At 51.6% G+C, this 25,102-nt stretch overlaps 1 protein-coding gene and 1 pseudogene across 2 annotated transcripts; both read right to left on the bottom strand.

The window, feature by feature from the left end:
* Window positions 1–7,384: 7,384 nt before the first annotated feature.
* Window positions 7,385–8,374, bottom strand: LOC309603238 (olfactory receptor 14A16-like; the record flags this gene model as incomplete). The annotated part of the gene is made up of 1 exon (XM_082338129.1): window positions 7,385–8,374. One exon carries the CDS (start codon window positions 8,372–8,374, stop codon window positions 7,385–7,387), a length of 990 nt encoding a protein of 329 aa, XP_082194255.1.
* A 10,830-nt stretch (window positions 8,375–19,204) lies between these two features.
* LOC309603237 (olfactory receptor 14C36-like) lies at window positions 19,205–24,779 on the bottom strand (annotated as a pseudogene). The gene is made up of 2 exons: window positions 24,689–24,779; window positions 19,205–19,998 (listed from the first exon to the last, which is right to left on the bottom strand). The product of its transcript is annotated as an olfactory receptor 14C36-like (transcript).
* Window positions 24,780–25,102: the final 323 nt, after the last annotated feature.

Here is a 25,102-nt window from a genome sequence, read left to right as displayed (position 1 = left end):
CCTCCTTGAAGACAGGACTGACATACGCTTTCTTCCAGTCCTCAGAAGTCTCACCCAAAAGCCATGGGACCTTTCAGAGGTGACCAAGAGTGGCTTCACAATGACATTGGCCAGGTCCCTCAGCCCTCACGAGCACATCTTGTCAGCTCCCATGGCCTTGTTTATATCTGGTTTGTCTAAAGGTTCCCTAACCTGATCCTCCTCCACCAGACTTGCCCTCTGGTCTCAGGGGCCTGGGATTCCTGAAGGCCGGTCTCACCAAGAAGGCACTGGATGCCTTGGCCCTTTCTGCATCCTCTGTCATTACAGCCCCAGCCCCATTTAGCAGCAGGCCCGTGTTTTGTCCCAGCCTTCCTTTTGCTGCTGATGTCACTGTAGAAGCTGCTCTTGTTCTTCAAATCCCTCCACAGATGCAACTTCAGGTGCGCTTTGGCTTTCCAAGCCCATTCTCTGAATTCTTGGGAAGTTATCGTTGATGGTCTCCAGAAACTGCCTGGATTGCATGTGTCCTGCCTTGTTGTCCTTCCAGCAAATATCAGGGTGGTTCAAGTCCTCATGAGGACCAGGGCCTGTGAATGTGGGGTTTCTGCCTGTTGCCTGAAGAAGGCCTCCTCTGGTGCTTCCTGCTCAGGTGCTCTGTACCGGGCACCCTCTACAACATCAGTGATGCTGGTCTGCCTGCTAATCCTGACCCATAAGCTCCCAGCTAGCTCATTACCCATCCCAAGGCAGAACTCCATGCGTTCCTGCTGACCTCTCCGATAAAGGGCAGCTCCCTCTCCTTTCCTTCCCAAAAAGCTTGGATCCTGCCTGCATGTGCTTGAGGTCTTTGTCCCCTTGGCCATGGCAGCTGTTTGTGGTACCGACGTCTATGAGGAGACAGGTTGCTCTCATGGCACCGGGGCCTTATTGTCTCCTTGCAGCCCCTGGGAAGGCCGGCCACTGCCATACTCTTGTCCTTCACTAAGCATTGCACATCCCACATCACCGTGCCCCAGGAAGAGCCCTGAGCTCTGTGAGGGACAGGATCTCCCTTCCCACAGGCTGCAGGTCAGCACTTGGCCTTTCTGCTTCATAAAGTCAGCCAAGGCTTGACTCACATCAGAGCCACCTGCACAGTGCCTTTGCCTACCTGCAATCACAGCCTCCAGTTATCTGCTCTGACAAGTCCATGAGGAGGCTTTGTCAGTAATGGCCCTCAGTGGGGCCCATTAATGCTTCAAGACACCTTGGGTTTTGCTTCTGACTTTGACTTCTTGAGAGATTACTTCTGTCTTCTCTCAGTGGAGGACGTTCATGGACTCAGAGCACCAAATACACCATGGGGCTCATTAAAATGAAGAAAGGCCTAAGGAGTCATGTCTCTTCCATCATCTTCATCAAGTCTTCTCCAGCTAATTAGAGGGGTTTCAGGAGTGGAGTTAAAGAGAAAGATTTCAATGACAACTTTGAAGACGTGATAGCAGCATTCTCCAGTTGATATTGATCCAGGGTCTCCTAAGGAGGTCTCGACCAGGACGAAAAGCAGTCCCTTGAGGTCCAACACTGTATGGGCCTCTGTGCTCCTCATCTCCCCAACCCCACCGTTTCTCTCCTTCACCGCCTGGGACTTAGGTCACTTTTCCTTACATCAGACTTGTCCAGAAGAGAACTGGCTGCAAACAGGCACAGAAGGGTTTTTCCTAATTGTTAAAAAAACCCCAAACAACCAAAAGTACAACATGATAAACAATAAATCACACCTTCACTGTGTGGTACATCCAAGCTGCCTCCAAAGAGGTTTGCTTTTCACAAGGGGTAACCAGACAAGAGATGTTTTAGACAGACAGGAAATGATAAATAGAATTCAAGAGCTAGCTATAGAGACAGCTAGGCAGACTACTGAAAGAAAAGTTCAAAGTAGCAGCTGGAATGGTGAGAGGTATCTGAATGGTCACAGAGGCAGAGGAAGGGGAATCTGGAGAACAATGGAAAGTGCATGAGTCCAGTTAGTCTGCTGGAAAGGTGACTTCAGACATGATCGGTTTAGTCAGGCCAGGTGGAAATACCGGAAAGATTAGTGAGATGAAATGCAGAATATAATACAGAGAGTAGTAGCAAGGCAAGTACAGGGTGAAAGCTATGTGTCTTCTCACACGATTAAGACACATCCTGAAAATTCACATTTTGGCATGAGAGAAATTACACTGACATTTTATTGAAAGTATTGAACCATTTCAGCTGATTAAAAGGTGCTCTTTTTTTTTTTTTTTTAATATTGAAAAATTTTCTTAGGTTTTCAGGCTGAGTTCCTCTGTCTGACCATAAGCACCCAGTGCCACCTCTAGAGGCCCCAGTGCATCTGAGGTGCTTGCCTGGGACTGGCAGTTATCAGAGACCAGAGCCCCTCGGGAGCTGCAGATGGAGCCTGGGCAGAGGATGCCAGGGCATCGACACTGGCACCAGGCATCTGTGTCCCTGGAACTGCATCCTCCCCAGCACATGAAGTCACCAAAGACGAGTAGATTGCTACAAACCAAACCAAATCCAGGAGGATAGGAACACAAAGAATCTGAGAGGCTTAGCATTTTCTTCATTCTAGATCATTTTCTTATTTTCTCTGTTGGTTTTATTTTTTGGTTTTGTGTGGGGTGGTTTTTTGTTTTAGTTTGGTTTTTTGTTTGTTTTTTGTTTTTTGTTTTTTTTACATTTTCTGATGCTAGTCAGGCCTACAGCATTCAAAGAGATCATTTTCTGTCTTGCAGAAAGCCCAGTGCCCCCCTCAAAAGAGTCCCTGCCCAGGACTGTGCATATCCCTCCTCACTCTTTGCACACAGCAAGTCACATTCAGGTGCCCAGCTTTCTCACCTGCTACAGGGGAGCAGAGTGACCAGTAGCATTGAAACACCTTGGGTTTGCATGACTACATTTGCGCTCGTCTTACGTATCTGTTACAGTGGCTTCCTAAAGGAGTTCTTAGACATCAAACCACGTTTCCTTTTCATCCCCTACAAGGTATGTGATGCGTGACACTGTTTTAGGTGAAGAAATAGATGAGAGTGGTCTCACTCGGTATTAAACAATTCAGCGCAGATGTCTATGACTAATCAGGTTGTCTAGACTTCCCTCTGTAGTCAGTGGAGAGCAAGAAGCTATTTCAACTGATATGTCCAGAGGTGCTTTTCTGGTGCTTACCAGCTAATGCTCCAGAAGGGACCCTGGAGGTCCTGTGTCATGTTTCCAAGCTACCCCAGGGAATCCCAGGCAGCAACAGACTCTCTACGTGGCCAAATTATTCAAGACCCAAATGTGGATTTTGCCATGAGTTGAAACCTAGCTAAAAAATAAATCTAGGCAATAACTGAAGAAAAGTCATCTTTCTCTAAACTTTAAAATTTTTTGCCAGGTCTAATGATGTTTTGGTATCAATTCCAATGATTTTCTTCTTTCATTTTACTGACAGCGCCAAGTGTGCACGTGCACACCACAGTTGTTGCTCTCTCACTCTAGGAACATATTTATGTGTAGTCATTCATAAAACCACATTTCCCACCAACACTGCTAGCGGAGAAACTTTGTTCTGAAGAGCCACTCAGTTTACGTAGGTCAGATCAATCTGCTCCTGAACCAGCTGGAATCTGCTTTTGGGCAATTCTGGGCAATGATTCTGCTCTTTCTCTTACTTCTCCACCAGCTCACGGTCATTGCAGCTGTGGCTATCCTCAGCACTGATACACCCATCCAGTTTTGCCTTTGTTATGAGTAACAGAGTCCAGCCCAAGTCAGCTCATTAATGTCTGTGACAACAGATTCTCTTCAGCATCCTCTGGGATGCTCCTGGGCTGCTGGTGCCCAGCCCTACTGGCCGTCCAGTGATTTGGGGCTTATTAAACTACACCATGAGAAGCAAGACTTGTGACCATGGGGCTTCCAGATGCCTGTGTGCATATCAAAGGACAGGAGGGCAGCGGGTGTTAATAAGGATGTCTTGGATAGCACAGGTCCTGAGCATAACGCAAATAGCAGGAATAAGTGGTGGAGATTGTACTGGGGCTGGCTGGGATGGCATTAATTTCCTTCACAGCAGCCAGTGCAGTGCTGTGCGTTGGCCTTGTAACCAAACCAGTGTTGATAACAATCCAGTATTTTGACTGTTGCTGAATATTGCTCACACATCAGCAAGGTTTTTTCCTTTTCCTACTCTGTCCCCACAGCCAGTAGGCTGGGGATGAGCAAGAGGCTGGGAGGGGACACAGCCAGGACAGCTGACCTGAGCTGACCAAGGGGATATTGCATACCATATGATGTCATGTTTAGCAATAAAAAATGAGGAAAAGGATGAAGAAGGGGAGGATGTGGGTGCTTATGTCATTTGTCTTCCCAAGTAACTGTTACGTGAGCTGAGGCCCCGGTTTCCTGGAAATGGCTAAACATCTGTGTGCTGATGGGAAGTAGTGAATGAATTCCTTATTTTGCTTTGGTTGCGTGCGCAGCTTTGCTTCACTTAATAGACCAATAAATAGTTTTTTTATCTTGAACCACAAGTTCTCCCACATTTGCTCTTCTGCTTCTCTTTCCCATTCTGCTGGTGAAGTGTGAGCTTGCAATAGGTGGGTTCTTAGCTGCTGCCTGGGGTCAGCCCACCACACCTGCGTACAGTCTAGCAGTGCTGGAGTCAAAATTCTCTTTGCCTTTATTGAGAACTTTCATACTGCCACTTGCTTGACAGATAGATAGAAAATGTTTTCTTCTTGTACGTTGGTCTAGATTGATCAGGGTTGGCCAGAGTGTTGGATATATGTCTCAGACAATATTTATGCACCAGGAAAACTGGCCATTACTGTGCTAGGTCTGTGTTTTTGAGTATTTGTCTTAACCCTTCCCCTTCTGGTGTCCTCAGGACCCATTCCAAACTGCATTGGCTGGCCTTTGGAAATCCCGGGCCAAGGGTCTGGGTCATTGGCTGTTTTTTAGCTCCCAGATGGATTGCAGCAAATCAGCAATGTGGCATTCCCCTTTTAAGGTGCCCTACCCATATAGTATAAAAAACCTGCACTCTTGGACGGAAGGCAGGCCTTACTCCTGCACACAGAATTCCCTCAACAAATAACTCTTTGTTCATTTAATATTGGGTTGGCTGACTTCAGGTATTGTCCCCAACACACCCTTGGCTGGACTCAAAGAGCATTTTGTCTGGGAAGCTATCCTAAGAAGCAGCCTCATGCCAACTTCATTCTGTAAACTGAGGGACAAGCCCTGCAGCAAAAGTGGAAGGTTCATGGGTGAGGGTGGTAACTGAAATGACGAGCGATACATCTTTTGGTCTGGCTCTCTGGATGCTCAGAAGCAAAAGAGCTCTGAAGAAAAGTAAATCTGGAATTGCTGCTTACAGAAAACACATTTAAAACTCTTTATTAGCCAGTTGGAGCAGCAAAATTCTTGTTAGTGTAGGAACTGTCTGTCTCGTGACATGACCAATGCAGATTACACTGGAGTAAAAGCCCCAGTCCAGCAACAACATATTGAAGGCCCACGGGCACAAGTGCAGATTGACTTTGTGGGACCTCTGCCAGCGACAGCTTGAGCTTTGCCAGAGCTTTGCCTTCCTAAAAACAATGAAGTCCAGGAAGCTGTCTTAGACACTCTGTCTCTCCAGAACCTGGCCCTGGGATCCCCTCGTCCCCCTATGCCCAGACAAGAACACACACATGCAAAGAGTTCTCTCCAGCACACAACCACAGAACTATTGAGCCATCCAGCTTCCACCTTTTCTGTGTTTCCTCTTCATGCTTGGTTCCAGTCAGGAGCTCCTTTCTCATCCAGGCCTTCCTCCTGCCACCTCTGCAGGACCTCCTGCCTGCCAGGGTGGACCATTTTGGAGCTGAAAGAAGAGACCCTTGACCATCAAACAGCTCTCTGCACCCCTCTTCTCTGCAGGGCTGTATCCCATGGGAGTCTTCCAAGCAGGTCAGGCCAAAGCCTGCTCTCCTCAAGTCCTGCTCTTTGCCTTGGTCCCCTCTCTCAGGAGCCTCAATTCTACCTTCTCATCCCTGACTAGCTCTTCATTGTTTGTAAGTAGGAAGTCCTACAGGGTGCCTCACCTCACTGCCTGCTCAGTCACCCTTGTCAGGAAGATGATAGAATCGTAGAAGCATAGAAGCACTGAGGTTGGAAAAGACCTCTAAAATCATCAAGTCCACCCATAAACCTAACACTGCCAAGTCCACCACTGAACCATGTCCCTAAGCACTACATCTACCCGTCTTTTAAATACCTCCAGGATGGGGACTCAACCACTTCCCTGGGCAGCCTGTGCCAATGCTTGATAATGCATTCAGTGAAGAAATTTTTCTTAATATGCAATCGAAAGCTCCCCTGGCACAACTTGAGGCTGTTTCCTCTTGTCCTATCACTTGTTACTTGGGAAAAGAGGCCGACCCCCACCTCGCTACACCCTCCTTTCAGGTAGTTGTAGAGAGTGAGAAGGTCTCCCCTCAGCCTCCTCTTCTCCATGCTAAACAACCCCAGCTCCCTCAGCCGCTCCTTATAAGACTTGTGCTCTAGACCCTTCACCAGTTTCGTTGCCCTTCTTTGGACACTCTCAGCACCTCAGTGTCATTCTTGTAATGAGAGGCCCAAAACTGAACACAGTATTTGAGGTGCAGCCTCAGCAGGGCCGAGTACAGGGGCACGATCACTTCCCTGGTCCTGCTGGCCACGCTATTCCTGATGCAAGGCAAGATGCTATTCTTGCCCACCAGGTCACACTGCCAGCTCATTCAGCTGGCTGTCCACCAACATCCCCACGTTCTTTTCCACCAGGCGGCTTTCCAATCACTCTTCCCTGCGTGCCTGTAGTGGTGTGTGGGCTTGACCCAAGTGCAGGACCCAGCACTTGGCCTTCTTGACCCTCATACAATTGGCCTTGGCCCATCAATCCAGCCTGTCCAGATCCCTCTGTAGAGCCTTCCTACCCTCCAGCAGATCAATACTGCTGCCCAGCTTAGTGTCGTCTCCAAACTTACTGAGGGTGCAATGGATCCCCTCCTCCAAATCATTGATAAAGATATTAAACAGAACGGGCCCCAGTACTGAGCCCTGGGGAACACCACTTGTGACTGGCCGCCAACTGAGCGGCACTGACTCAATGAACTCAGTTCATTTTCTCAGTTCATTGAGTTCCTCAGTGAACTGGCTGCACGCGGACACAGCATGTTTAACTTCCTTGCTAACAAACAAATTTAAACATAATGTAATTCAGGAAACCATAAACTACTCTCGTCAACGTTACGCTAAGTGCAAACTGCATCTGACGCAGTCTGCCTTTCTCAAGGACCATTCATACAAGAGCTCCTTGAGACCTAGAGATAAAAAAGAATAGACATAAACACAATTGAAGAGTTGGCTAAAGAGCTATTGAGACATACTCCTGGAAGATAGGAAAGTTTTTAACTCCCTGAAGCTGGAAGCAGCAGCTACATAGTTTCTTCAGCTTCTTCAGTGGGTCTTTGAGCTCCTGGTTCCTCAGGCTGTAGATGAGGGGGTTCACTTCTGGAGGCACCACTGAGTACAGAACTGCCACCACCAGATCCAGGGATGGGGAGGAGGTGGAAGGGGGCTTCAGGTAGGCAAAAAACGAGGTGCTGACAAACAGGGAGACCACGGCCAGGTGAGGGAGGCACGTGGAAAAGGCTTTGTGCCGTCCCTGCTCAGAGGGGATCCTCAGCACGGCCCTGAAGATCTGCACATAGGACACCACAAGGAAAACAAAACACCCAAATGCTACACAGGCACTAACCAGAAGAAGTCCCACTTCCCTGAGGTAGGCATCTGAGCAGGAGAGCTTGAGGATCTGGGGGATTTCACAGAAGAACTGGTCCAGGACTTTGCCTTGGCAGAGGGGTAGTGAATATGTATTGGCAGTATGCAGCACAGCATGCAGAAACCCAGTGCCCCAGGCAGCTGCTGCCATGTGGACACAAGCTCTGCTGCCCAGGAGGGTCCCGTAGTGCAGGGGTTTGCAGATGGCCACGTAGCGGTCATAGGCCATGACAGTGAGGAGATAAAACTCTGCTGTAGCACAGAAAAAGAAAAAAAAGACCTGTGCAGCACATCCCAAGTAGGAGATGGCCCTGGTGTCCCACAGGGAATTGGCCATGGCTTTGGGGAGAGTGGTGGAGATGAAACCAAGGTCTGTGAGGGAGAGGTTGAGCAGGAAGAAGTACATGGGGGTGTGGAGGCGGTGGTCACAGGCGATGGCGGTGATGATGAGGCCGTTGCCCAGGAGGGCAGCCAGGTAGATGGCCAGGAAGAGGCAGAAGTGCAAGAGCTGCAGCTCCTGCGTGTCTGCGAATGCCAGGAGGAGGAACTCAGTAATGAAGCTTATGTTGGACATCTGCTGCCTCTGGTCATGAGTGACTGTCCAAGGAGGAAAATGCAGTGAGAAGTTAGGGGAGACTTCTCTAAACAAAACAAAAGCCATTTCTCCTAGATGCTCCCCTTTCTACACCCACCCCCTTTTTACTTTTCTATGAGAACTTCCTTCAGCTCCATTTCTGAAACTCTGCTTGGTGCTGGCTGAATGTGCCATGAGAAATACGGGCTCTGCCTGCTGCCTGCCGAGGAGTCAGCCCTACTCTGCAGGAGTGGGTTCATGGCAAAGGTGGGGGAAGGACCCAGTCCTGCTGTTGGACTTTGTCAGATGAAACTGCTCCTAACGCAGAAGGGCCGGTCAGCACCTGCACTCCCTGTGGTGAGGAAGCAGAATGGCAGAGGGCAATTTCAGAGTTTATTCTTAAAGTTTCCCTCCGTTTCCCCTGGGGAGTGTTCTTGGATGTCAGAAACCTCAGAATTTCTGCTGTCCTCAGGGAGAACAGAGGGAGTCCTGAGAGGCAGGAGGATTGCCTGTGGCTTAGAGCAGAGTGAAGGGAGCTGGTCTGTCCCTCCGCCTTGTTCCCAGCTGCCCTGGGCTTGCACCTTTCTGAGATGGAGGGTGATCACACTCCCATGGTGCCCTGAAGACCACCAGACACTGCTGAGAGCAGAGGGATTCACTGCAGACCACTAAATGTCTCACTCGTTCTCAAGGTCTCAGAACCCCACTTCTAGCCAAGGACACACATGCCTCATTTCACCAACCCGACAGCATTTCCTCGGTCGTAGAGTCTCTGTGTTCTCCGTGGGGCTTTCAGAGAAAAGAGAGGTGCTATGGGACAGCTTTGCATCCTTGAGGGCAGTTCAAGGCTTGGAAGAACAACTCAAATAGACAGCCAGGTGCCCTAAAGATGGCATCTCAGTAAGAGTCAGCTCATTCCCCAGCCCCACAGACTGTATGGATGAGATCTCCACAGGTGAGAGGAAAGCTGGGACACCTGTTCCCATGGACACACCTGCATGGGATGACACACAAGATCAGAGTGTGACTCTGCAGCTGAAACTCCCATCCCCAGAGAGCCTGACAGCAAGAACAAAATAAAATAAGAATAACCTAGACCAGTGGAGAAACAAGTTAAAATAAGGTGAGGGTCTGGCTGAGAGACGCCAGGTTAGAAGCACTCAGGCACTGACTCAGGACAGCGTTACCCTTACCCAGCTGTGCACACCACCTCCCGGACACCAACATTGCCGGGCAGCTGCTCTCAGCCCCTGTGCTCTGCAGAGGGAGAAGGGCCCGTGGCTGCAGAGCTGCACCACGGCTCTGCTGGAGCTCTGGCTGCAGAGGAGGTGGTTCACGCCTTGGACCCCGCGGCCCTGAGGGCATGGGGTTTGCTGGGTGGGAGAGGAGGCTTGCTCATTCTCCCTCCCACAACATTTCTGGTTTTAGTTTCCTCTCATTTCCTGATCATATATCTGCTGCCTAGAGATTTTTTTTTTCCCTGGGAGGTGTTTCCCTGTTCCATGTCTTTTCCCTGCTAACAAATCCCATGTGAACCTCTGGGCACTCACCTTGGCCCTACAGAAACCCTTCTGTTTGCAGGGACTGGCTGGGCACATGTTCCTGTTGGGAGTGGCAAAAGTTCAGAGCAACCCTGATGGGTCCAGCAGAGGTGATGCTGGTGCTGTCCATAGGCAGAAGAGCAGTTGAAGGCACTTTAGGAGGCTATTAGCAGACCTACTGGCCACTCCAAGTTGCAGCTCAGGAGTCTCAATGACTTGCTCAAACTTGACAGGTCCTTTTCTCTTTCTCTTTCCCTCCCCCACTGCCCCTCTTCTCTCCCCTGCCCTCACAGTACGAAACTGAAAACACAGACTTGGGAAATCTCCTTATCTTTATTGTAAACCCTGCCTTGAACTTTCCCTTGAAACATCCCCTTGGAAGTTTCGTAGTGGTGATCTGGAGCTGTGAGCGGCCCTGACCCACGCAGCAGCCTCTCTGCAGAAGAAGGATCCTGTCCTGCCCTGCCAGAGGTTGCCTTCCACTCACAGCTTCTCCCTGCGGCATCGTGGGCAGCTCCCCGGACAGGCTGAGTGCTGACCCTGGCAGGCAGCAGAGTCCCTGCCCCAGCACACAGCCCCTGGGGTGTTCAGGGACCCTGCTCGGAAGGACGGCCCTGGGCACCCCTGGCTGCACACCCACCTTCACACCCCTGCAGTTGTCCCCAGGAGAAGGCAGCGATCGTGCCCTGTCCCTCTGACCGTGCAGCAGGGAAGCCCTGCTCTGGAGCATGTTCCTCTCCTCTCCAACAGGGATACTGTGAGAGTCACCCTGACAGATCCTGTCAACTGTGGGATGTACCAGCTTCAGGAGATTCCTGCAGCCAGAGACTTACCGTGTCAAGGGCTGTGAGGATTTCTCCCTTAGTGAGCTCTCAGCATCCTCCCACTGCTGACTGCCTTTAACACCTCTCTCTGCCTGGCTCCTCTCCCCTCGCTGCCTGCAGGCAGCTCCCATGCTAATTACTGGAGATGAAGCCCAGGAGTGAGGTGTTCAGATGCAAACACCTGGTGACAGTTGAGGTGCCAGAGCTGGTCCAAGAGACATGGAGGTAACTACATGTTCTAATGTATCTGCTCTGAGAGACAGGGTGGTATCTGGGGCATCATTTCTGAGCAGGAGGATGATTTCCTTTGGACAACTGAGATGACAGCAGATGCACACGTTTAGGACAAGAGAATCTTTCTCTAGTTGTTATTTTCTGGGCAGCCTACACAGGGATTCAGCTGATCAAATGGACTCATGGACCACAGGGAGAGCTAAGTCTCTCGCTTTCTGATCTCCATCAGCTGTACTTCCCAGATCTCTCCTGACTATCATGAGAGCTGTCTCGTTTCATCCCCACATTGCCTAACAGATTTCAGGACAGTTACTCAATGTAATGGCCAAAGAAAGGCCTGTAGTGTTATGTGAGGTGCCAAGGCTTTCACAGACAGCTACGTGCAGCTGGCAGGGACAGCACTGGTCCTGCACAGGAAAGCTGCCCCCCTTCAAAGCCTGTGTGTGACACACAGCCCAGACAGCACTGCCTTTGTGCAAGCCACCGATTGCCACCACTGCCCTGCAGCAAGGTCCGTCCCTGCTCTAGCCAGTAGATGCAGGACAGTGCAGGAATAGGAAGCACATCACACTGGGGTCTGCACTCGTGTGCCTACACTCTCAAGCTGCTGGTTTTTCTCTCCGCCACCCTTTACTCACCCCCTTGATGATACAGGCAAGGAACAGAGCAGCAATGTTCACAGTGTGCCTGTCAGCAGCACCTTGTTCTTGCTGGAGATCAGCTTCACCTCTGCCAAACAGCCTCAGGAACAGCGTAGACACCACTGACAGCAGTCAGTGGTCCTCAGAGAGGGTCTCCTGGTCATAGAAACTAAACCCCTGTTGCTGGTACTAGCTGTGCAACCAATTGCTGACCCACAGGATCTGTCCAGTCCCCAGGCCTCTCCCCCTCACCAGCAGGACTGAGGAGAACACTGCCTGTGCCACCATGCCCATCATCCCCAGAGCCATGCAGTCACACTCAGTCCTTTGCAGGTTTGGCTGTGTCACTGGTGCCTACAGGGAAGAGCAGCACGGGGTAACAGTCCAAGGTTTGGAAAAACTTTAGCAGCCTCTCAACACTGCACCTTTTGATCAAGGACAGTGGACAGGGTTCGTTAGAAGATGCTCGAGGTTAGTAGCAGCTTGTTGGAGTCAAGGAATCCTGTAGCCATCCTTACCTGGCAGCAAAAGGCACCCTCAGCTTCCTCAGAGGGTCTCTACGAGTCCACCAAAGATCTTAGTCATTTTCAGGACACTCTTGGACAAAAGCCCTTAGGAAGTTAATGGGAATTCATTGCTCATCCCAATGTGAGCAGGAGGTTAGTCTAAAGACCTCCCAAGGTCCCTTCCAACCTGAATGGTTCGGTGATTCTGTTGTCTCTGATGATAGCTACCGCGATTCTTGCAGTCATGAATTCCCTCTCTGCATGCGGGTTAGCACCAGGCATGGCATCCCCAGAGCCAGCCTCTCCTCGTGGTGTGATATTGCCTCTTAGGCCTGAAACATGCTAGGTTCCAAGTTCAATTGTGAATGACGTCATGTTCAGACTGGACCCTCCTCACAGCCTGCAACACCTGCGCATGACAGCATGGTAACTAGTGAGAGTGGCACATGCAGAAAGCCAAGTGGAGGGGGCTGTGAAAGCCCTTGACGTGTTTCATTAAGGAGGATGGCCAAGCCCTGACCCCAGGACCCTAGGAATGGGGATCCTTTCCTTCCTGGGTGTCTCAGGGCTCTTGCTAGGGGCAGAGAGATGTGAGGGTTTGTGATGCTGAGTGCAGGTCAGTGCTAAGACACCTCCCAGGCTCTCTCAGGGGTGAGGAGGCAACAAAGTATGGGGGCTGCAAGGAACTGGTGTCCTCACATGGGCCTCAGCCCAAGAGTCAGCAGCCCTAGCCAAGAGAACAAGGACCTCAGTTCTGGGTCCCAGCCCTACCAAAGCCCTTGGCTTTCCCCACCACAGGCTGTCCTACACTGTCCTCTGCCTGTGCCCGTTTCTCTGCAGATTTTAACCACCACCCCTGCTTCCCCAGCTCACTCTGCCCCCATGATATCCCAAGGCTTACTGATAACTCTGTGTCCTCACTGTTCTTCAAACACAAAGGTGTGGTTTTCTGAGGATTTGCCAATGTCTCTGAGTTCCCCACAACCCATCTGGCTTCTTTCAAAGCCCTGTTCACGTTCCTCTAGCACCCAAGATGTCCTAGCCCCAGACTTGCTTGAATCCTCACGTGCTCTGCTCTCTCCCTGCACTACCATGTGTCTCACAAACCCTTCCCTCTTCCCCTGCAGTGGCAGGACCTCAGCGCAGGAGGTCTGTGCATCCTCCACGCTCATCGATGTTTCCTGAGGTCCATCCAAGTGTGGGAAGTGAAGGAGGTAAAGGGAGCATGGTCAGCTCACGGTGCATGACTGAGCACAGCCATCCTCAGCAGCGGGCGTTCCCCTTCTCCTAGGGGATGCACATCACATGGAAATGTCTGTCATCCCTGATTTGCAGAAGAGGGGTCTTCCCTCCTGACATCTTCCCAGGACAAACCTCCTCCTCTTCCCCATCCACACACATCAGTTGCTTTCCATTTCTGGGCTCAGATATGCTTAAGGATTTGCTAAAGCCATCAGCCACCTCCTTGTTTCCTACTGACGACCCTCGACCCTCTCTCTGAGACCTACGCACAGCCAGTCAGTGTTGCTTACAGCCACTCACTCTTCAGAAGTGGCCTTAAGCTTCCTGGATCTTCCTGGTGCTTGTTAACTATCTTCCTGGCTCCCTCCAGAGCCCATGGCAAACTTTGTTGTCTATAACAGGGCTTTTACGACCGTCTGCTATGAAATCTTTGTCTTTTTAAGATCTTCTGTGCAGAAAGAGTAGCCACAGAAAAGTACCAGGTACACCAACAGAGATGCCAGTAAGAACCAGGTGAGCAACACCCAAGGCTGGGACTCCCTGGCACGGAGTCTCTCCTGCTTGTCACCTTTTCTCATGAAAGAAACAGGAAAACTGTCCATGCCATGGAGCTCTGCAGAAGGAAAATGGAGCTGTACCTAGCGTCCGGTGACACAAGTGGGATCAGCAGGGAGAGAGGACTTCTGTAGGGAAGGCTTACCAAGGCAGTACCCTGGCTTCACCCAGATCAAAAAATAGAGACCAGGCAGCATGCTGACATGATGGGGAGAAGTGTCCTGGGGTAAAAGAGTGTGGAGGAGAGAAGGCTGGAGAGACTTGGTTTGCAGAGAGTTGAGGTAGTACTTTCCAGGTCTGAGCAGCCTGAGCTTTGGAGACGAGGAAAAATAAAGAAGCTCTCAAGGATGTTTTGGAATTAGTGGTACTGTCCCTAATAGCAGTAACAGGACAGTGCTGTAAGGGAACTCCTTCGTATTCATGATGATGAACTGAAGCTCTTCCATTTCATCTTTACTTGACAAAATAGCTACAAGTTCTCCGTGATTAGCCTCTGGCATGCAATTCTTAGAACAGTGCTTTTTCTCTCACTGCCAACTCTCTGTTATTATTTAATGCTTACAGCTCTTAGACAGAATTGCCCTTAAATCATCTCTGCTCCATCTGTTTCTCACAGTTTTCATCAGGACAGGGAGGTGGAATAGGGGAGTTGTTCTGTTTTTAGCCAAAGGCGGCCAAGGGACAGATCCCAGGTTAGTGAAAAGGCACAAAGGAAGGCAAAACCTTGATGTGGAGCACACCGCCACGACACCGTTACCTGCCTTTCCAGTCTCTGAAGTCCTAAGTGTGCAGCAGGGAGCCTGGAAGCTCTGAGCTCCCTGCATCTGCCCTGCATGTCAGCATGTAAAAGGAGACTAACCTAGTCATCAAGTTGGTTTTGATTGTCTTCAGAGCCTAAAGCACCGCATGGGTCAGGAGATTGGCCAGGACACATGAAGAGGAATCACGTTTCTGTGGACAAAAGCGTAGCTGTTCCCAGGAGTCTCAGGTGGCATGGCATACCGATTCCTGGGTTCAAGGAGCTGGTCAGGTGCCTTGTCTCCATGTCTGCAATGGTGGCCTCCCACCAAAGGGTGGGGTATCACCAACCCCAGGGTCAAGCTGGCTGTGGCTTTGTGGAGCTGAAACCTGAAACCCTCCAAACATGGAAATGAAAGATCCTCTCTGGATGTCCTGCTGCAGGGCAGCACCACCTGCCTTGTCAGGGTTTCCTAAGGCCCAGTGTGGAGCTCCCGGGAGGAACTTGGTGGCTGTTGCCTCTGCCATACCATCTGACACCGCAGAAGAGTTTGGCTCCACCACCTCTCCAGGTCGGTGTCACCTGCTTCTAGACTGCCCTGTGCCTCTCCTTCAGCAGACTAAAGAGGCCCAGGTGCCTCCACCTCTCCACACAGCTCATGTGCTTTAGGCCCCGAAGCCCATCATGACCGACTTCCTCTGGACCTTCTCCGGTTTCTCCATCCTCCTTTCAAAATGGGAACCCCACTGGCTCCTGTGGCATGTTTTATTCAGGTAGAATAATAATTTTGACAGAGTTCAATGAATTCGATGGAATTTAACAAAGTTTAAGAGTGGTTGCTCAACATTCAATAAGTTTGATGATGAGGTTTATTCTATTAATTACTGCATGGAAGAAACATACAAAGGAAAATTGAGTTGCACTCAAGTTCACATGATTCACGGGGAGACCAGGGATACAAAAGGGTAAGGAGCACCGTCCCATTGAGTCACGAGGTTCAGAGTAGACCTCCTTGCTTTCTAAACTCCTGATGGAGCTTAGGTGCAGCTAGGTCCAATCTTAGTCTCAGACTTGGACAACGATTTATGTCTAAGAGATTATGTTGGCAAAATTTGTCAATTCAGCATGCAACCAAAGTTGCCAAGACAAAAATCAAAGTTACCATGCTACAAGGTTATGCACGGTATCAGTCTCCTGCCAAAGATCTGTCGCTGGTAAAAGGTCTCTCTGCCTCGAGGAGCAGCCTTGAGAGGTGTCCCAGCTCAAGGGGGGATCACTGCCAGGCACCCACGCTGCCTAGCAGGGAGAGCTCAAAGAAGGCTCACTGAGGCTGTCGTATTTATAGGATAAAGTGGTTGGCTTGCAGTCAAATTACATGCGATAGGAAAGGTATGCAGGAGGCTCCTTGTACCCCCGAGTTTCTTTGTTCCTTGATAATTGAGTCTTGGAATAGCCACCCACTATTCCCGTGTCAGTCGCATGATTGGTGTTCCAAGCTCACAGACATCATGAACCCCTCGGCTCCTTTGTGGGTTTTCAGAGAACAGATAGAAACTAGAGGAGTTCATGGCCTGGCTACGGCTCACGCCTTTACCTCTTCTGAAGCCTGTACCAAACTACTGCTCGTTTGGTTAAGAGGTCGAGGGCATCCATCGCAACTGGCTGCACACAGGCCACATAAGGATTTTTCCTATTTGCAAGCAAAGCAAAGCAAAGCATGATCAGTTTTCACAAACAATAAAACACACTCTGTAACCACAGGCTAAGTACAAGCTGTCTCTAATGAGGTTGCCTTTCTACAAGGGATAATCTTATGAGAAATGTTTTAGATAGATAGGTACAAACAAATAGATTTGAAAACAACTCAAGTGTCGGCTAAAGAGACGATTAGACTACTGAAAGACAGGCAAGCTTTGAACTCTGTGAAGCACAAAGCAGCAGCTGGGTAGGTGAGAATTATCTGAATGAACAAAGAATAATGGGAGGAGAAACTAAGAGACTAATGGAACTGGCCTTTGCCTAGAGAGTCTGCATCTGCAAAGATGGCATTAGAAATGGTCATTGTATGGGGACAGGTGAAACTGTTTGAGAGATTAGAGAAACTAAAGACACCATCTAACAGGCAGAGGAGTGATGAAGAAGGTACAGGTGAAGATCAATATTTCTTTTGAATATCCCTTTTGAAAGGTCATGGGATTGGCAGAGGTCTCTTGTGAGTGAGGACAAGCAAATGGTGCACCCATCTTTGAAAGAGGCCAGAAGTTCAAGCCAGGGAACCCCAGGCTGTACAAGCTCACTTTGGTGAGGACTGGGCCATTGAATGGGTGCTCTTGGGTGACATTCCTGGACATCTAAAAGAGAAGAGCATGGTCACGGACTTCCCAAGGGTAAATCATGCCTCACCAACCTGGTTGCCTTCATGAGGAAGTAGCTTCCTTTGTGCATGAGGGGACAACAATGGATGTCATTTACCTCCACTTCAGCAAGCCTTTTGGCAAGGTCTCCCTCAATGTTCTTGTACCCAAGTTAGGCCATTACAGTCTGGATGGACAGACAAACAGATGGGCAAAACGCCGCTTGGATGACGAGGCTGAGAGAGCAGTGGTGAAGGGGCCAGACTCTACCTGGAGGCCAGGGGAGATACTGGGGTTTGGTGAGGTGGCACGGGGGACTCTCCTGAGCCCTGTGCAGTTTAACACCTGTATCCATGACCCGGAGGAGGCAACTCTCACCACATTTTTCAATGTTACTAACTTGGGAGGACCATTCCTGTGCCTTAGGGATGCCTTTCAGGGGAAACCTGAGAGGTGGGAGGACTGTCCTGTGGGGACCTTCATGAAATAGAAGGAGGACAAAGGCCAGATCCTGCACCTGGGATAGACTGGTTGGGGCCTGGAGCACATTATGGAGAAGGAGAGGCTGAGAGAGCTGGGTTTTAGTGAAATCCCTCAGAGCGAAACACTGGAGCAAGGATGCAGGCCAGTTGGTGGGATGTCAATCAATGGATTTTTCAACATTTGTTGAGACAAGGTCATGGGCACCTGATCTAGCTGGAGCTGTCTGAGAAGTGGCTTGGCTGAGGGACCAGCTATAGCAAGAGCTATGGGACTATAAGGGTCAGTAGGAAACTGGTTCCCTTTTTCTTAATACTGGTGGTGGGGTTGGGTATCACAGAGCCCCGGAGGAGGATGGGGCTGACCATGTAGCAAAGGTCCCTTGTCAGGGCTGGGGTTTACGACCAGACATGGAAATAGCCAGTGTGGGGGACGGATCTGGGACAGTTGTCCCAGGAAAGCTTCCCCAGGATGTCCAGGGAACATGACACAGACTGGGCCGCTCTCTTCTGCACCTTTGGTGCCTTGCCTCCTTCACCATGATGCCTGACTCTGCACTGAGAGCACCCTGCTGGGTGCCCCCACCTTGCACACTCACACGGCTTAGCTCTACACTGGGGCTTTCCTCTCCCAGGCACTTCCCAGCCCAGCCCAGCCCCTCCCCAGCTCTCCCCACCTCCTCTGCCCTCTCCCCAGCCCAGCAGAGCAGGCCAGTCTGGGCTGGTCCCACGGCAGCGCCCACCACAGGGTGCTGCAGAGCTCTGGGCACTCACCCCACAGCCCCAGCCCCTCTGAAGGGCACAGCAGCTCCTGGGGGCAGAGTGGAGGGGGTTCAGGCTCCCCATGAGCCCCAGGGATGGTGCTGGCCCCAAGGGCATGAGGCGAGGCAAGGCACTCTCTGGCTCTGCTGAATTCATATTGTAGGTGATGCCTAATGCTGACTGAATTTGTCCCCTCCTCTGCTCCCACCAGCCCCACTGCCCACGACAACATCACAGTCCTGGCCTCAGGCAACTCCTGCACCTCTCCAGTCTCCCCTCCCTGTTCCTGCTGGGTCCCCACTGACTCCCATGGCACTGCAGAGTCCTTGTTCGTGGATACGCTGATTTACTGCTTTGCTTTTGGGGGACATCACCATTGAGGGTGTTTCACCTTCTGAGCCTCCATTCATTCCAGCCCCAGGGCACGTGGTGAGTCCCCATCCTCCCCTCTCCTCACCCCTCCAAATTCATTTGCAGAGAGTCTGGTATATGCCATCACTCCTCTCATACATGAAGAAACCTGAGGAGAGAATGGGGAGCTCATGGACCATCTCCCCTGACACTGGACACCAAGAGAGCTCTTAAATCAAGAGCATTTTGTTCAGTGGAACTGAAGAGTACCATGAGCTTAACTCTGAAAACATTGAGAACACAAGGAGAACAGACTCTTGAAAACACCAATTCCTTGGTCATTTTCTTGGCAGCAGCTTGGGAGGAAGAGCCCAGCCTTCAGGAACTGGACCTGGGAGATTCTGTTTTATTGAAGAGCTGCTATTGGGCATGCCACATCTGGCACAGTGTTGTGCAAGAGTCAGAGACAACAGGATGAAACCTCAAGAGAAGTAGTAGAAGCCCAGCAAATAATCTATGAGCAGGATTATAACAAGAGAATAAAGCAGACGCAGGGCCTAAGATGCTAAACTCTGGGAAATGTGATGAGAAGGGAAGGCAGGTTATTGTCGGTGAAAAAGTGTCCGTTGACCCACTTTCCATAGGGCATCCTTGAGCTCCTTGTTCCTCATGCTGTAGATGACGGGGTTCAACACTGGAGGCACCACTGAGTACAGCACTGCAACCATTAGGTCCAGACATGGGGACGAAATGGAGGGGGGCTTCAGGTAGGCAAAAAACGAGGTGCTGATAAACAGGGAGACCACGGCCAGGTGAGGGAGGCACGTGGAAAGGGATTTGTGCCGTCCCTGCTCAGAGGGGATCCTCAGCACGGCCCTGAAGATCTGCACATAGGACACCACAAGGAAAACAAAACACCCAAAGAATAAAGAGGCACTAACCACAATTAGCTCAACTTCCCTGAGGTAGGCATGTGAGCAGGAGAGCTTGAGGATCTGGGGGATTTCACAGAAGAACTGCTCCAGGACATTGCCTCAGCAGAGGGGTAGCAAAAATGTATTGGCAGTGTGCAAGAGAGCATTGAGAAACCCAGTGCCCCAGGCAGCTGCTGCCATGTGGACACAAGCTCTGCTGCCCAGGAGGGTCCTGTAGTGCAGGGGTCTGCAGATGGCCACATAGCGGTCATAGGCCATGGTGGTTAGAAGATAAAACTCTGCTGTAACACAGAAAAAGAAAAAAAAGACCTGTGCAGCACATCCCAAGTAGGAGATGGCCCTGGTGTCCCACAGGGAATTGGCCATGGACTTGGGGACAGTGGTGGAGATTAAGCCCTGGTCAAGGAGGGAGAGGTTGAGGAGGAAGAAGTACATGGGGGTGTGGAGGCAGCGGTCGCAGGCTACGGCAGTGATGATGAGGCCGTTGCCCAGGAGGGCAGCCAGGTAGATGCCCAGGAAGAGCCAGAAGTGCAAGAGCTGTAGCTCCCATGTGTCTGCAAATGCCAGGAGGAGGAACTCGTTTGTGGAGTTGCCATTGGACATTTGCTGCTTCTTGGCATAGAAACTGCCAAAGGAGATAAAAGAGAAAAATTCAGAGAAGCTTCTCTGAGCGAAATTTCATTCATTCATTGTGCAATACCTAAGGGTCCTTTTCTTTCCTGGGGGGCTGTTACGCAGCTCGGAGGCTTCAGCTGTGGTTTGTGCTGGCTGAGTGTGCTGTGCAGAGCCGTGCCCTCTCCCCAGGGGCTCCTGAAGGGTCAGCCCTGCTTTCCAGCAATGACCCATGCAGGCAGCAACAGCCCAGGGTGTTTGGAGGGAGGCTTCCTGGGGAGGAGTTCCCTGTGCTGCACTAGAGCGGAGGGCAAAAAGCCCAGAAGGACGCTTTCTTCCCCAGAGGAAGGTGGGAGATGAGGTGCAGCAAATGGGTCCCGTTACACTGTGTTTTAGTATTCAGACACCCCCCATCCCACTTGGGAAATGGTCTTGGAAAGGGTCACATTCCCCCGTTGCCCCATTGCTCTCAGTGCAAACCTCCATCAGTGCTCCCATCCAGGAGGGCTGCTCTGTCCATCAGCCTGGTGCCCAGCTGCTCTGGGCTTGCACCGCTCTCAGCTGGAGGAGGGCTGCACCCAGAGGTTGCTCTGCAAAAGACACTGGCCTGTCCTGGGAGCAGAGGGGTGCTGTGCCAGGTGCAGAGTTCAAAACACCTCTCCTTTCCAGCACAGCTCTGCAGAGTATGAGGAAGAGGACAGGGCAAGGATGCTGATTGGCATGGGCAGATCGGGTGCTCTCAGACATCTCCAGGGTCCTACAGGAGGGCTGTGCCCTTCTGGAGGGATGCTCACAGCCCCGCAGGACTCCCTGTCCAGCAGAATCCGGTGTCTTAAGGTGCTGTCTGCTAAGGGACGCAGTGCCTCATTGCCCAAGCACTGAGTGCAGTGTCTCGAGCCTGGCAAATGAAGAGAGGGCGTGGGCACCTTGGTCCCCTGGAAACACCTCCAGGGCAGCGCCCTCCAGGCCAGGGCCAGAGCAGGCACTCCACACCCCCACCCCTTGCCCCACACCACCACCGTTCCTGCCAGGGACCCCACGAGCAGGAAGAAGAGCAGCACAAGCAGGTGGAGGACCAAAGCAGAACTCTGTGACTCTCCTCCTAAGGGAAGCAAGGAGAGGAGAGGCGGCTGGGCACTCAGGAAAGCCTTCTCCTTACCCAGCAGAGCACAGCACCTGCCAGTTAGCAAAAGCCCCGGGCAGTCGCTCTCAGCCCCTTTGCCCTGCAGAGGGAAGCGGCCACGTGTCAGGAGAGATGCCCCTCTGCTGTGCCAGAGCTCTGGCTGCACAGGAGGCAACTCCTGCCCTGGACCACACGGCCTTGAGGGCAGAGGCTGTGCTGGGTGGGAGACGAGAGCAGGGGTCTTGTGCAGAGGCAGGTGTCTGCATTGGAGGGGATGGCAGGGAGCTTCCCAACTTCTCCCTCCCATGCCATTTGGGGTTGGAGGTTCCTAGAGCTCTCTGCCCATGTCTCTGCTGCCTGGAGCTATCCCTGCCGGGAACTGTTGCTCTGCTCTCCAGTTTTTCCCTGTCAGGGATCACAGACCCCATCACCCACTCCTGTCTGCTCAGCTCTGACCTCAAGAAACCTCCCAGCTCCAGGCACTCTCTAGAGGTACTCCCCGCTTGCAGGCAGGAAGGAGCAGGTCAGACAAACCCTGCTGAGGACAGCAAAGGTGGTGCTGGTGCTCTCTGGAGGGAGAGGAGTGGATGGAAGCAGTTGCCTTGCCTCCTACCAGACCTCCTGATCTCTCAGGGTGGCACCTCAGGACTCTCAGGCTCCCTCGCCAAACGCAGCAGCGCCTTTTCCCTTTTCCTGAAACAGCAGGAAACTGAAAGCAGAGCCTCAGGAAAGCTCTTTAGCTGTAAGGGATCCCCTGCCTTGCTCTTCCTCTGCAGAAGTCCCCTCTGAAATGCCCTGGGCAGCTCTGGCTGCACACCCTGCCTTCACCCCTTCCCCCTGGTCTAACATGAGCCCCTGGGCTGGGAGGCCTCCTCACAGACCCTGCAGGCTGGAGCCTATGAACGCTTTCGGAGACCCTTCCCGCAACGGCAGCTGCATTGCCCTGCACCAAGAGACTTACCGTGTCAAGGGCTGCAAAGGTTTCTTCCCTTGCAGCTCCCCTCTCTCCTCCCACTCCAGCCTGCCTTTAATCGCGCCCTGCCCTACTCCTTTGCCCAGAGCCCTGCTGCGCTTGGCAGAGGAGTTGCTCCTTGGCAGAGCTGTCTCTCTGCCCTGCTGCCTGCTTACCAGGAGCTCCCTCCACCCCAGGAGCCTGTCTCAGCCCCGGAGGAGGGGACCTGCCCAAGACGTCACTTTCTCTGCCCCCACCCCACTCGGCGCTCCCTCCAGGTGTCCCTGGGGCTCTCCAGGAACCTGCTTGGGAAGAGACTGAAGGAATCACCGCTGTTGCCTGTCTCACCTCTGCAGAGATGTTTCTTTGCAGCAGTGGCCTTGCTGCTCTCCGAGACACAGTTAGGTCTGAGAATCCCCCTTCCTTGGCCCATCATGAGACAGGACACCCGGACACTGCCAGGGAGGCATCTCCTTTAGCCATGCTGAGGGAAGGCAATCAGCTGAGTCAGTGGAGGCATCTCATGCTGGATTTGTAGTGGTGGGGCTGGAAGGGACCTCAGCTCCCTCCCATGCCTGCCACAAACCCACAGAACTTTTCTCCTTTCTACTCACAGAATCACAGAAATGTTGAGGTTGGAAGGGACCTCTGGACTTTCCCTTCCCCTTTGTGAACCCATGTTAAATACAAGTCCTGCTTAACTCATTTGATACCTTTCTGGGATAAGGTCACCATCCCAGTGGATGAAGGGAAGGTGGTGGGTGTAGTTTTCCTGCATTTTAGTAAGGCTTTTGGTACTGTCCCTCACAGCATCCTTCTGGACAAGTTACCCAACTGTGGGATGAGCGGGTTCAGGGTGCGCTGGGTGAAGAACTGGCTGAAGGGCAGAGCTCAAAGGGTCATAGTGAATGGGGCTGCATCTGGCTGGCGACCGGTCCCCAGCCGTCTTCCTCAGGGCTCTGGGGAAGAATCCCTAGGATTCTAGGGCCAGTTCTGTTCAATATGCTTATCGATGATCTGCATGTAGGAGTTGAATGCACCATTAGCAAGTTTGCTGATGATACCAAACTGGGAGGTGCTGTCGACTCTCTCGAGGGACAAGAGGCCTTGCAGAGGGATCTAGAGAGATTGGAGCATTGGGCTATGATTAATGGGATGAAATTCGACAAGTCAAAATGCCAGATTCTGCACCCAGGATGGAGTAACAGCGGGCACGAGTATAAATTGGGAGAGGAGTGGCTGGAGAGCAGCCCTGCAGAAAGGGATCTGGGGGTGCTGGTGGACAGCAGGCTCAACAGCAGTCAGCAGTGTGCCCTGGCAGCCAGGAGGGCAAACCGTGTTCTGGGGTGCATCAAACACAGCAAAACCAGCCGGTCCGGAGAGGGGATTATCCCGCTGTATTCAGCGTTGGTGCGGCCTCACCTGGAATACTGTGTGTGGTGCTGGGCCCCACCATTGGAGAAGGATGTTCAGGTCCTGGAATGCATCCAGAGCAGGGCACCAAAGCTGGTGACAGGGCGGGAAGGCATGTCCTCTGAGGAGCAGCTAAGGGCTTTGGGCTTGTCTAGTTTGGAGAGAAGGAGGCTGAGGGGCGACCTCATGGCGCTCTCCAGCTGCCTGAGGAGGGGACGTGGAGAGGGAGGTGCTGATCTCTTCTCCCTGGCATCCAGTGATAGGATGAATGGGAATGGCTCAAAGCTGCACCACAGGAGATGTAAACTGGATATTAGGAAACATGTCTTTGCTGAGAGGGTGGTCAAACCCTGCAACAGGCTTCCTAGAGAGGTGGTCGATGCCCCAAGCCTGTCAGTGCTTAAGAGGCATTTGGACAATGCCCTTAATAACTTGCTCTAACTTGGTCAGCCCTGAATTGGTCAGGCAGTCAGACTAGATGATCATTGTAGGTCCCCTCGAACTAAACTATTCTGTTGTGTTCTGCTCTGGTTTATGCTATGCTATGCTATGCCATTCTACTCATTTAATCAAAAAAGGTGGCAGTTGTGTGACAAGCCATGGGCCTACAGCTCTTCCTGGCAGTGCACACATGGGCCGCAGCACCTCAGCTGGGGCACCAGGCTGGAGGACAGCCTTCTCACGGGAAACCTGAGCAGTTCCTGCTGGGCTGGGCTGGGCTGCATGGACAGTGCGGTCTTCACGCCTGTGCTGTGCTGCACAGGTCCCTGCGCCGCAGGACAACCTCAGCAGCTCATTGCCACCGAGGAGCCTGCAGCCAGCTCCCACTCTCCACTGGCCATCAGGCCACCTGCCTGGCTTTGCCTGCCCCTAACAGCGCAGCAACAAGTTCTCATGGGAACGTTGTTTCTGTTGGACTGCACAAAGGATAAAGAACGTTGTTTCCTGGCACCTCGTGTAGCCCTGGCACCTCATGGAGCTCCGTGGGCCTGGATTTGAACACGAAAGTGAGCAGATTCCCTGAATGCTGCAAGGCAACGTGGGGCTGAACATGAGGCCACGGCCAATATCTCCACGTCAGTGGAGATCTCGTCAACACAGCAGGAGGAGAAGAGGGAGACGGAGTTCTCCCTACGGCACATGACTCGAATCATTCAGATAAATAACTCTATAAACAGCCCTGAACTTCATGAGCAGGGACAGTTTTAAGGTCCAAAACTGATTACAGAGCCCAAAGTCTTCTTTTCAGGGCCCAATGCCTCCTTTTCAGGATCCAAATACTCATTTATGGTCCAAATGCTCATTTTAAGGCCCAAAGCCACATTTTTAAGGTCCAAACCCTCATCATAGAATCCAAAGCCTCATTTCTATGGCCCAAAGCCTCACTTTTAGGGATCAAAGGCTCATTTTAGGGTCCAAAGTCTCTTTTTTAGGCTCCAAAGCTTCATTTTCATAGGTCAAAGGC

Source organism: Platalea leucorodia (genome assembly GCF_965183815.1).
Source record: "Platalea leucorodia genome assembly, contig: HAP1_HAP1_SCAFFOLD_24, whole genome shotgun sequence".
NCBI lineage: Eukaryota > Metazoa > Chordata > Aves > Pelecaniformes > Threskiornithidae > Platalea > Platalea leucorodia.
The sequence above is the reverse complement of the archived record's forward strand: the minus strand, read 5'-3'. Positions and strand labels throughout refer to the sequence as shown.